At 44.1% G+C, this 13,861-nt stretch overlaps 1 protein-coding gene across 2 annotated transcripts in view; it reads right to left on the bottom strand.

Moving 5' to 3' along the window:
- The window catches only part of LOC124775058 (neutral ceramidase-like), a 486,227-nt gene that overhangs the window by 154,113 nt on the left and 318,253 nt on the right, over positions 1 to 13,861 (bottom strand). For both annotated transcript variants that reach the window (XM_047249851.1, XM_047249852.1), the window contains 2 exons: positions 10,081 to 10,257; positions 9,788 to 9,915 (listed from right to left, as the gene is read on the bottom strand). In XM_047249851.1, coding sequence (XP_047105807.1) covers positions 9,788 to 9,915; positions 10,081 to 10,257 — 305 coding nt within the window. The remainder of the gene's footprint in view (positions 1 to 9,787; positions 9,916 to 10,080; positions 10,258 to 13,861) is intronic.

Below are 13,861 nucleotides of genomic sequence, written 5' to 3' on the forward strand. Positions count from 1 at the left end.
TCGATTTCTTCATATTTTTCATGCAGCCATTTCGCCTTAGCTTCCCTGCACTTCCTATTTATTTCATCCCTCAGCGACTTGTATTTCTGTATTCTTGAATTTGCCTGAGCATGTTTTTCTACGTCCTTCTTTCATCGGTCAGCTGAAGTATTTCTTCTGTTACCCATGGTTTCTTCGCAGTTACCATTTTTGCACCTATGTTTTTCTTTCCAAGACCCTTTTCAGAGATATCCATTTCTCTTCAACTGAACTGGCTACTAAGCTATTCCTTATTGCTGTGTCTACAGCCTTTGAGCAATTCAAGCATATCTCGTCATTCCCTAGTACTTACGTAACCCACTTCTCTGCATATTGATTCTTCCTCACATATTGATTCTTCCTCACTAATGGCTTAAACTTCAACTTACTCTTCATCACTACTACATTGTGATCTGAGTCTATATCTGCTTCTGGATTCGCCTTACAATCTAGTATCTGATTTCGGAATCTCTGATCATGATGTAATCTGACCGAGATCGTACAGTATCACCCGACCTTTCCCAAATATACCCCTTCCTCTTGTGCTTCTTGAACAGATTATTGGCTATTACTAGTTGAAATTTATTGCAGAACTCGATTAGCCTTTCTCCTCTCTCATTCCTTGTCCCATGCCCATATTCAAATTTTTATATCTCTGAAAGTTGTCATAGATTGCTTTCAAATTTTGATACGATGTTTCATTCGGATACTGACGTGTTTTATATACCTAATTCCTAGTACGAAGCCGATATTCTCCCGTAACCCTTTCTTCTACTCCTTCCCTACAACCAGATTCCAGTCCATCATGACTTAGAGATTGTACCTCCCTTTACATACTGAATTACCCGTTCAGTATCCTCATATACTTTATCCATCTTCTGCTTGCGATGTTGGGATGTATACTCTGACTATTGTTGTCAGCATTGGTTTGCTGTGGTTTCTGATGAGAACAACGCTACCACTGAACTGTTCACAGTAACTCACTCTCTGTCCCATGTTCCTTTTCACAATTAATCCTACTCGCATTTAACACTTTTCTGCTGCTGTTGGTATTACCCTATATTCGTCTGACCAGAAATTTTTGTCTTCTTTCAGTTTTACTCCAGTAACCCTCATTAAAGCTAGACTGAGCCTTTTCAGATTCTGAAGCTTCCCCACCACCTCCAAAGCTCTGATATTCCACGCGCCCGTTAGTAGAAAGTTATCATTTCCTCTTCCATACCATTCTTGAGGGTCAGATGTTGCAAAGTATACAGCGGAACTCCTTGTGTTTTTGAGGAAAGAATGACATGCAGCATCGTCCACAGGTCACTCCGTTTAGCAACAGATAAAGAAGGCTGGTATTTCAGAGGAGATACCGCATGGCATACATCAGCCACGGCCTTTCCTCTTTTGAATACAATGACACTCTTCTAGTTTAATCTTCCAAAAAGTAAAAATTTTCAATACCTCTTGCAGATAGATGCATATGAAACGGTTTTGATCACACTCCTTCTTACTCTTTCTACTTTTTTTGAGATCCATATTATCTCAATCCATTATAGGTATATTTTACTGATAGAAACAAAAGCTTACATTACCTCGGCTTAGCACACAAACTGTGCGTTAACTGGACGAGGAGACCTTGACGCATGGAACTTCAGAAGAAATCATTGCTTGGTTCAGAGACCATACTCCATCTAGTGGTAAATGTTAGCAACATTTTTGCCACTATTTGGCGCTTGGAAAAGGTTTAGGGATTTTAACAGAATAAAGGCTGTACAGTAGCACTGAAAAGATGTTTTGTGGAATAATGGTACTTGGAGTGTTTGACATTTCCGCTTTTCACTTAAATAAAATACTGAAAAGATAATGAAATTCGTTTCAGTCAACCATTAAGGACTAGCAGCGTTTCTAGCTTAATTAACTGAGTTCTGTCGTAACCAAGGTAAAAATTCTTGGTGTCTCTTTTTTCTTACAACAAAGTTGAGTGGACGGTGGAGGGAAAGGTCGCCCAGAGTGGAGGTCAGTGACCTTCCGCTCAGGGAAATTCTCCTTTTTTGCTGAAAGAGACGACGGCCAAATACAGACGGCCGAGTGAGAAGCCAGCTTTCCGTGAGGACGTTTGTGACAGGTCGGGAAGCCGGGGGGAAAACTGCTCTTTCAGCGTTCCCCGGGGTGCGTATAATTGCTTCAAGACAACCCCTTTTCGAGAAAAGCGATTCGAGAGGGAGAGTAAAAAGCGACCTGCCGACGACGAATACTCTGTCCACTGGCCGGAGGTATCGTTCGCAACCATTCCTCCTCTAGTGGCACACAATCACTGAAAATCGACAAAGAGGAACAAACACAACGCCTGCGTTTCTTTGCCTTTCAAACTGTTTGCAATAAGATTGGGACTATCGCTACATTCAGTCCCACACTAGCTTTCCATTAATGAAGAAATGTTTGTAACATCGATGCAGGTTGTGAGAAGACAATGCTACGCAAAGTAGCAAACTCCGATCGGGGACTCCATGTAATTATTGGAACAATCTTCTAAACAACATGCTTACTTCGACACTCAATAAATCAGTTCTCACCGAGACATCACTTTGGATTTGAAGCAGCAGCATGATATTGAAACTTCGTAGATGTGGTATGATTATTCCTGTTGAAATAATTTCAGACTTGAGTAAGTCCGATTTATTTTGTGCAAGTGACGGCCCGCAGCTAGCAAATACTTGAAGGAAGTCACATTTAATACTCTTCAAGAGATATTACTCAAGTAAAGGTTTGTGATAGCAGTTTCAATGATCCGATCGTCGCCAGCTAACACAAATTTATTTGTGAACTCCGTAATAAAAAACTGTACCATACAGGTTGACGTAAATACACTAACAAAAAAATTAAGCATCCAGAAGACATGGTCGGATATCTTTGCAACTTGTTTAGAGATACAGTACAATTTTTTCTTTACTTTCTTATTTAAATGAATTTTATTTCTTTTGAGAGCAGCTAAAAATAGTCTGCCTGTAGAATATGCTATCCATAATAAGTTATCTACAACAAGAAAAGGACTCAAGGGTTCGGAACATAATATCGTATAATTACTATCATTTAAACTTTGGAGGAATGGAGCGCGTAACAAGACCATCTACGTGAGATTACTATTCGTGTTGTCTCTGACACCTTTCACCGGTTAATTCCCTCAGATTTCCTCCTCCTGGCGCTGCACAGTTAAGACGTAAATGTTAATTTAATTGCGTTTGAACGTAACGATCAATTTTATTTCCCACATTTTGCAGTACTTCATTATTTCTTAGTAATTACAGCAATTTTATTTGTTATTAGCAGGTTCTGTAACGAAATGTGGGTGAGTCCTACTACGTGGACGGCAATAATCGGTTTGGACGAAGTTTTCTTAAGCGCCATTATGATTATCTCACTGAGATCGCCACGAAATGTAACAATTATGCACGACGTGCTTGCTCTTACTTTATTAAGTCCGATTTGTTGGTGCGAACAATATTGGCGCACTTAATATAGTCAAGCTGACATGGTCACGAAAATAAGAAACCAGATCGGTTATTCCCGAAACGTATATTATTTTGTGCAAATTGAAGATCTTCAGTTCGTAGTCAATTTAACTGTCCAACAGAGTTAAGCTTGGTACACACAATCGGCGGATATGTAAATGCTGAAGAGATGCAGTTCTAAGTGATAAGTGGAATGGCCACTAAAGTATACCAGCGCTGTTCGTCTTCAGTGTTGTTACCAGGACTAGTACAGTTGACATGAAGCGTGATCAGCGTCGGGTGTTGAGTGGTCACGACGTAGGAGTACCCGTGTGAGAGCGTTATGAGCACCTGCCTCATTATGGGGCCCTACGTTGGCTGGCCGATACGTCTAATATCCTGGTTTGTGGGCCATTAGGATTAGGACTGTTGATAATTTTAAAAATATCGGGTATCCGATATATCGAAATTTAAAAAATACCATAACCGGCTTTCGACCTACCGAAGAAAATTATCGATATTTCGACAGAAAAGATATCGATGTGACATCACAGAAAAATATCGGCTGCACATAGCAAACGTACTCCTAGTTTTAGAGCTGTATATTTAAGTATTGATTTCTTATTAGATATTCCGTACATCAACAAGGTAGACGCCCGTCCATGCTCCTTAGAGCGTGAATTTCAAGAAAAACGATGCATGTTCAAGCTTGGCGATAACCACTTTGCTAATATTGTTAACTGCATGTAAGTGGCACAATAAAAGGTATCCGATGGGTACATCGATAGGTTTCGTCATATATCGGATTCGTCCGGAGCACTTTATGTCTACTTCCCTGTTTTTTTTTTTTGTTTTTTTTTTTTTTTTCTTTTTCATTTTAGCTAACGCCAGCAACCCAGTAGTTGTGTAACAATTGCTGGTGAAACTAAGTTTCTGTTCATAGAGCCGAGCGCCAATTACGCAAGGTTTTCCCCTCATACGTCTCCGTCCAGCGGAAAGACCAATGTCGTCATTTAGATTTTTGTTCGTTATTTTCAGCAACAGTTCTTGAAGAATGCCCATGTGCCACAAATTTGCGTTACAAATTGGTTTTTTAACGCAACTTGTGTGCTATTCCCTCACACAGGATATTTTGTTATTCCATTCACAAAGCCAACCACCCGCCCCCCCCCCCCTCAGTGCCTAAAGAGAAAAAAAGAGAAAGGTTGGATGTTATGTAAGCTCGAAAAGTAGTAAGACTCCTTCACACAGTGAAAGTAAGATTATGTTCCACTAAAATTATGAAAACAACTTCAAATATTTACCGAAAACTGTGAAAAAAAATTAAATATAATATCGACAACCGATATTAGCATTTTGGCACGGATAATTTTTCAGAACAAACTACCATCAGTATGCATCGGTAGTATTGTGTAATATCGATGTGTCGATGCATCGATTTCTCGACAACAGCCATAATTCGGATGTAACGGTGGCGCGATGTTGGACTGCGTGGAAACGCGATGGCACGCATACTTGCCGTCACGCTTTCCGGCAACTGAGACTCTCACAGCAGAGGAGGATGGTCGTATTGTGAATCAAAAGCATCGTACCCCCTTCACATCTGCGCATGCCATCCGAGAACAAGTAGTGGATACCCTGGAACACTCTCCGTCATCCCGCGCCACTGATCGTATAGCAACGGCAGCAGTTCTAGCTAGTTATCGTCCGATGCATAGGTTGCCGTTAGCACCACAACACAAATCACTGAGTGCGCAATGGTGCCATGATCGGAAGGCATACACTGCTAATGAACGGCGCGGCGTCACGTTATGAATCGCGGTTTCGCACTATCCCAAGTGGACATCGTCGGCGAGCATGGCAGCGACCCGGGGAGAGGTACCATTCTTCCACTGTTCAGTTTTCGAGAAACGCAGTTATTTTTTCTAGCGTTATGATAGGGGCAGCAGCCCATCGCGACTTCAATTCACGACTGGTAGTGGCTGGCAGGACCGGAACTGAATACACAGCGATACGCCGCGGTGACGTTACCTGTTTTTCAACAGGGCAATGGTGGTCCACAGATGACACTTGTCTTTAGAAACTGTCTGAGTGATGGTGAGGTACTTCCATGGCCAGCAAGAACCCCAAATCCTTCCCCGATCGAACATGTACGGGATTGACTGACACAACTCCGTCCCAGCACCAGCACCTAAAATACCATCGTATTTATAACAGTTATGGGCCAGCTCGCCTAACGGGAGAATACAACCGCTTTATGACAGGTCTACCCAACCAACATGTGCGGCAGTCTTGATTTCATACACGAACAGAACGAGCTGTGTTTCTCAACATCTCTGTTTATGGAATCCATGATGGTTTCTTCAATAAGTCGCTCGAAAAAAGACACACAGAAAGAAAAATTTTGCCAATGCCGTATATTTGAGGCTGCCAATCGTCCAGAACTGTGAGACCGCCAAGTGAAACCACGTGTACATAAAACGGTGACCGATGAGGTGGCGGAGTGGCGATGTACCGTATTCGCATTCAGCAGATGGTAGTTCGTATCCTCGTCCAGCAGTCCACACATACGTCCTCCACGGTTTTTCATAATTGTTAAGCGCAAACGGTTCCTTTGAAAAGGTGAGACCAAGTTCCTTCCCCGCCTTTCCCTGATCGGAGCTCATATTCCGTCCCTAATGATCTCCTCGTCGACGGCTTTTTAAACATCAATCTTCGTCCCCACCAAGGCCCATATCATATTACAGAGGCTAATCATGCCACCCGAGTGAACAAAGTGTTTAAAGATTCTGCGATAATAATTGAAGCAGAAGAAATTGATTAAAATGGGACTGGAACTGGGACTGTAACTCAGGTCTTTTTGCTTGCGAGGTAGAAATGCAAACCATTACACCACCATAGCATTATGGTTAACAATGCTACACGAACTACTGAAATTGAGTGCCCTCCCCAACACAAACTGCAATTCATATCTTCTGCTTATTTTCCCCGAATTGAAATTTGTGATAGGGACGGCACTCAACTTGGGTAGTTCGTGCAGCAACTCTGACAACAGTGCTCTGGTGGTGTAACAATTAGCATTTCTGCCTAGCAAGCAAAAAGACCTGAGTTCGAGGCCCGGCCGTAGTACAAATTTTAATTCATTTCTTCTGCTTCAATCATTATCGCAGATAAAGAAAAGACTTAAAATGTCTCAGGGAAAAATATAAGATGTTTAAAGATTACTATGTGTTACGCCTCTTACAGGTCCCCGATTATGTCTCTTTCAGATACTCAAGATAGATAAGAGAATGCAAAATTTGATAAAAATTATGAAAATTTCCAGAATCTCTTAAAATGGCGCCAGATGTAAAGGAAATGTACAGACGTAATTAGAAACATCGAATACGAATACAAAGAGCACAAAAATGCTCAGAGAACATCGCGTCCGTACCTAAACCTTACGTGCGGTATTACGTATAATGTAGGCAATGTAAGCATTCACCAAACCTCATGAGCATATGACGGTCCTTGGCCACATATTTTTTGCATTTTCACATATAGTCCACAAGCCACGATACAGAGCACTGCGAAGTTTATCATACCTATGCTGACAAGGCTTCTAACTGGTCCGATACTATGTCGTTCTCTACCTTGCGTTAGTTTTTTCAACTCCTACTGTTTTGTCCCTCCAGTGCTCCTTTCACTGCCAAGTAAGTTAACTATCATAGGGTATCGAAAGAGACGTCCCACTAACCGCCCTCCTCCAGAAAGATCGGAGGACGCCAGCTGTCTCTATGTTTTTGTTTGAATATGAATGAATCCTTCCACTGTAATTAAAGGTCCTGCTATATTAGCTAACGATTTCACCGATTCAGTTCACTATCTTCAGGCGTCTCTATGATAAATCGAGCAACCATGTATGGTTGTACACTGATACAACGTCGTTTTCGCCATGATTATGGACTACGATCAACTGTCGACGTTCTCACTTGCGTAGCAATCAAGAAATTGGAAAATGGAATTTGCTATCGTTGTCGTGTCGCCACGACAAGCACACAGTTCCAGAGGCTACCGTTGAATTGATCCGTACTTCCTTCCAGCGGACTCCTCGTCAGCCAATCCGACAAGCAAGTAGGCAGTCACAGCTACCTCGTTCGACTCTACACGATGGCGCCCATAAAAGCTCGTGCCTAAGGGCGTACAAACTGCGGCTTCGTCACAAAATCAAGCCTGAGGAAAGGACACGACGGAAGGCATTCGCGGACACAATTCTAGCAAAAATGGATGAAAACGAGGCATTTCTTGACTTCGTCTGTTTTTCTGAAGAGTCTACATTCCACACTTCCGACATGGTAAGCACGCACAGCTGCCGCATATCGGGAAATGAACCCTGCCACGTAATGACAGAGTGCGAACGCGACTCTCCGAACGTGAATGTGTGGCGTAGACTGTTGAACGACTGATCCATTCTTCTTCGCGAAGCCTGCACTTAATGCAACAATGTACGTGGAGATACATGATGTCCACAACTTCCTCGTGACGTAATATTCCAACAAGATGGAGTACCAACACATTTTGCGAACATTGTGGGGGATTTCTTGGATCATGAGCTCCCAGATGGCTGGACTGGGAGAAGTAAATCCATCGACTGTCTGTATCCCAAGAACCCCAAATATTTCCCTACCTGAATTGTTTTCTGCGGGAATCTATCCAGAAACAAATGCATCAGACACCACCATTTCGTGATGTACCACATCTGCGCCTATCTCTCCGTCCGAAACGGCCTCGGAAGACCCATCAGTACCGACCGGTCGCCGTGTCATCCTCAGCCGACAGGCGTCACTGGATGCGTATATGGAGGGGCGTGTGGTCAGCACCCCGCTCTCCCGACCGTTGTCAGTTTTTGCGACCGGAGCTGTTTACTCCTTAGTCAAGTAGCTTCTCAACTGGCCTCACAAATAAGGGCTGAGTGCACCCCGCTTGCCAACAGCGCTCGGAAGACACAGATGGTTACACATCCAAGTGCTAGCCGAGCTCACCATTGCTTAACTTTGGTGATCTGACGGCAAAAGGTGTTAACAGTGCGGCAACACCGTTCAAACATTTTGAAATACCGTACTTGTAGAAACATACCGTCAAGTTGGGAAGGGAGTGAGAGAGGGTTGTAGCCTCTTCCCGATGTTATTCAATCTGTGTATTGAGCAAGCAGTGAAGGAAACAAAACAAAAATTCGGAGTTGGTATTAAAATCCATGAAGAAGAAGTAAAAACTTTGAGGTTCGCCGATGACATTGTTATTCTGCCAGAGACAGCAAAGGACTTGGAAGAGCAGTTGAACAGAATGGACAGTGTCTTGAAAGGAGGATACAAGATGAAAATGAACAAAAGCAAAACAAGGCTATTTGAATATAGTCGAATTAAGTCGGGTAATGCTGAGGGAATTAGGTTAGGATATGAGACACTTAAAGTAGTAAAGGAGTTTTGCTATCTGGGGAGCAAAATAACTGATGATGGTCGAACAACAGAGGATATAAAACGTAGACTGGCAATAGCAAGGAAAGCGTTTCTGGAGATTTGTTAACATCGAGTATAGATTTAAGTGTCGGGAAGTCGTTTCTGAAAGTATTTGTATGAAGCGTAGCCATGTATGGAAGTGAAACATGTGTGATAAATAGTTTGGACAAGAAGAGAATAGAAGCTTTCGAAATGTGGTGCTACAGAAGATTGCTGAAGATAAGATGGGTAGATGACATAACTAATGAGGAGTTATTGAACAGAATTAGGGAGAAGAGAAATTCAACAGTGTCACCACCGACTGTGAGGAACGCTGGACGTGACCATTAGACAATCAAATGGGCCAGTGGGCTACTCTGCAACTTCAGCTATCAAAGGCTAGTGGTTATTTCTCGTGTGAGTTAATTCTGCAGGGTAATGGAGGGCGGCGTGGAGAGTAAAAATCGTAGAGAGAAACCAAGAGATGAATACACTAAGCAGATTGAGAAGGAGGTAGGTTGCAGTAGCTACTGGGAGATGAAGAAACCTGCACAGGACAGAGTAGCATGGAGAGCTGCATCAAACCAGTCTCAGGACTGAAGACCACAACAACAACAATTGTTGTATGTTTAACCCAGAAATACTGTATATTGTATGAATATTTCCAAACAACAATTGTGTCAACGATTCTGAGTACAGCATTTCATTTCCCTGGAGGTTGTCGATGCCCAGAGGTTTGTGTGTTACTCTTACGAAAAAAGAGATAATACTTCGCGGCCAAATAATCACAGGCTGTATGGGTACTAGCAATATACGCACCTGCTACGTTCTGAGGCGGGGTTGGCGAGGTAGGCGGTGGGGCTGCGGTTGATGCTGACGCCCAGCAGCTCCCCCTGCGACAGGAAGAGGCGCGCCGGCTGCATCGACAGGTGGGCCCGTCTGATGCTCTGCAACATGACACCACCGACTGTGAGGAACGCTGGACGTGACCATTAGACAGTCAAATGGGCCAGTGGGCTACTCTGCAAGTTCAGCTATCAAAGGCTAGTGGTCATTTCTCGTGTGAGTTAATTCTGCAGGGTAATGACAAGTGTGAAAGGCTGCGGACTGACCTGCACGATGCCGGAGAGCAGCGCGTTGTAGGTCTGCCGGACGAAGCCGAGGCTGCTGATGTCGAAGAGGAAGTCCTGCATGAAGCCTCCGGGCCCAGAGTGCGTGTGCGTCGCGCTGATCATCACGTTGCGCTCCGAGTACATGTCACCGAACTCCTTCCGCAGCTTAGAGATGACCTGCAACAAACGGGCGCATATGATGTCGGCCAGCTACATACAGTGATGGCCTATAAAATTGCACCTCAAGGGATGATAACAAATAATGAAGAGCTGAATATATAGCGTATCAGGAGGAATGTATTATGAAAATTACAGGTAATCCGGGGTGCACAGGGTTCACGAATTACTACACAGTGTCTCTAACCTGGCTGGGCACCGAGTCAAAATGAACTGCTGCTTCAACTATCCGCCATGGGAGATGGCTAGCCTTTCTGGTTAGCCACATATAGTCCATGTAAGCGGTGAAGGAATAGATTAGTGTGACATTGGTAATTAAACATGGCAATTGCACTTTCAGTCTTAAGTACAATACTATGTACCGACTTGACAGAAAATCCTAGGAAGTTCTGGTCTTACGTTAAATCAGTGAGTGGCTCGAAACAGCATATCCAGACACTCCGGGATGATGATGGCATTGAAACAGACACGCGTAAAGCTGAAATACTAAACAACTTTTTCCAAAGCTGTTTCACAGAGGAAGACCGCACTGCAGTCCCTTCTCTAAATCCTCGCACAAACGAAAAAATGGCTGACATCGAAATAAGTGTCCAAGGAATAGAAAAGCTACTGGAATCACTCAACAGAGGAAAGTCCACTGGACCTGACAGGATACCAATTCGATTCTACACAGAGTAAGCGAAAGAACTTGCCCCCCTTCTATCAGCCGTGTACCGCAAGTCTCTAGAGGAACGGAAAGTTCCAAATGATTGGAAAAGAGCACAGATAGTCCCAGTCTTCAAGAAGGGTCGTCGAGCAGATGCGCAAAACTATAGGCCTATATCTCTGACGTCGATCTGTAGTAGAATTTTAGAACATGTTTTTTTGCTCGCGTATCATGTCGTTTCTGGAAACCCAGAATCTACTCTGTAGGAATCAACTTGGATTCCGGAAACAGCGATCGTGTGAGACCCAACTCGCTTTATTTGTTCATGAGACCCAGAAAATATTAGATACATGCTCCCATGTAGATGCCAATTTCCTTGACTTCCGGAAGGCGTTCGATACAGTTCCGCACTGTCGCCTGATAAACAAAGTAAGAGCCTACGGAATATAAGACCAGCTGTGTGGCTGGATTGAAGAGTTTTTAGCAAACAGAACACAGGATGTTGTTCTCAATGGAAAGACGTCTACAGACGTTAAAGTAACCTCTGGCGTGCCACAGGGGAGTGTTATGGGACCATTGCTTTTCACAATATATATAAATGACCTAGTAGATAGTGTCGGAAGTTCCATGCGGCTTTTCGCGGATGATGCTGTAGTATACAGAGAAGTTGCAGCATCAGAAAATTGTAGCGAAATGCAGGAAGATCTGCAGCGGATAGGCACTTGGTGCAGGGAGTGGCAACTGACCCTTAACATAGACAAATGTAAGGTATTGCGAATACATAGAAAGAAGGATCCTTTATTGTATGATTATATGATAGCGGAACAAACACTGGTAGCAGTTACTTCTGTAAATATCTGGGAGTATGCGTGCCCAACGATTTGAAGTGGAATGATCATACAAAATTAATTGTTGGTAAGGCGGGTACCAGGTTGAGATTCATTGGGAGAGTCCTTAGAAAATGTAGTCCATCAACAAAGGAGGTGGCTTACAAATCGCTCGTTCGACCTATACTTGAGTATTGCTCATCAGTGTAGGATCCGTACCAGATCGGGTTGACGGAGGAGATAGATAATATCCAAAGAAGAGCGGCGCGTTTCGTCACAGGGTTATTTGGTAAGCGTGATAGCGTTACGGAGATGTTTAGCAAAGTCAAGTGGCAGACTCTGCAAGAGAGGCGCTCTGCATCGCGGTGTAGCTTGCTGTCCAGGTTTCGAGAGGGTGCGTTTCTGGATGAGGTATCGAATATATTGCTTCCCCCAACTTATACTTCCCGAGGAGATCACGAATGTAAAATTAGAGAGATTCGAGCGCGCACGGAGGCCTTCCGGTAGTCGTTCTTCCCGCGAACCATACGCGAGTGGAACAGAAAAGGGAGGTAATGACAGTGCACGTAAAGTGCCCTCCGCCACACACCATTGGGTGGCTTGCGGAGTATAAATGTAGATGTAGATGTAGAAGCAGTGATACGATATTGATCGAAAGGGCAGAGATAACTCTGTGCTTTTCTACTCTGATGGGTCTTAACACATGCTGTGTGTTGCTATGTAGAGGCGGACACTGGCCCTCGAGGGGCAGGTGAACGCTATGGACAGCGGAGGGCCACCATAGTGGTAGTTTTATAAGCTGAACAGTTAACTCATGGCCGATGGAGAGCAGAAGACTGCGGCTCTGTGCTGGTCTCCCGGCAGTTCAAATGGGTCAAATGGCTCTGAGCACTATGGGACTCAACTGCTGTGGTCAGCAGTCCCCTAGAACTTAGAACTACTTAAACCTAACTAACCTAAGGACATCACACACATCCATGCCCGAGGCAGGATTCGAGCCTGCGACCGTAGCAGTCGCACGGTTCCGGACTGCGCGCCTAGAACTGCGAGACCACCGCGGCTCTCTCGGCAGTCACCAGGTCACTGCTGTATCGCAGTCCTCCTGGGTCAAGGACAATACGGTGGAGTCACGGTGCTGTAAGAACAACCACCTTGTCCCGCCAGTCTAGCCTGCAGGCTGCACTACCTATCCTCAGGTTGACGAGAAGGACTTGCCCGGTTGGGGCAGTGCGGGACCAGGGAGGGGGTCAAACAGGCGCTACTCTGTTTGTGCAAATGATGCGCTGGCTCTTGCTGCAGATAACATGTCTAGAAAACATACCAAACCGCCACGAACTAGCTCGTGGTATGTACGAGCGAAATCGCACTGGTGAGAAAAGCGCAATCTGTCACTGGTAAACGACAATCTGACTTACGTCCTGAGTATTACTTTTTAATCTGAGAAGAACGGTAAATAATTTGGTTGGGAGAAAACTGTTTCCAGCGCCTCTGAAGGGAAGATAGAAAACATCGCAAACTTACACCGTTGGAAAATAGTTGACTGGCCCAAAAAATTGCAAAAAAAGAGTGATCTTGCGTGGAAAAGTGCATTTTGGGACATTTGCAAAAATTGGGGCATAGAGTGCAGAGCAGAACAGTCAGAAGTTCGGGTTTGAACAGTCAGGTTTGGACATTGGCATGCATGCGGTCTTGTAGCCCAGAAACATGATTCATTTATAGGCAGTCCTTCAGACCCAGATATTCGGAGGTTGCATGCCCAACCGACAGAGTTTCTTTCTGACTGTTGAGATTGGCTGGTTTAGAGGCGGGAGAAGGGACCAAACTAGGACGTCATCGGTCCCTTGGTCCTAATAAAACAATGCCACAACTGTGAGAATAAGACGGACGAAACATATAACACAAAACGGAAAGAAAGGAAGAGCCATAAGAACGGAGGGAAAGCAACGAACACTAAAGGCAAAAAAAGAGGACAAGAAAACAACAGAGAGACGCTAGAAACAGAAGAGAGTAAACCATGAAAGCAGATTACAGTGGCTGGCCAACCACGAGAATGAAAGCCAGCCACTCTGCAACACATTAAAACACAGAGGGACAAAGGACATGCGCTAAAACCTAGATAGAAGTATAAAAC

This window comes from Schistocerca piceifrons, chromosome 2, assembly GCF_021461385.2.
Source record: "Schistocerca piceifrons isolate TAMUIC-IGC-003096 chromosome 2, iqSchPice1.1, whole genome shotgun sequence".
NCBI lineage: Eukaryota > Metazoa > Arthropoda > Insecta > Orthoptera > Acrididae > Schistocerca > Schistocerca piceifrons.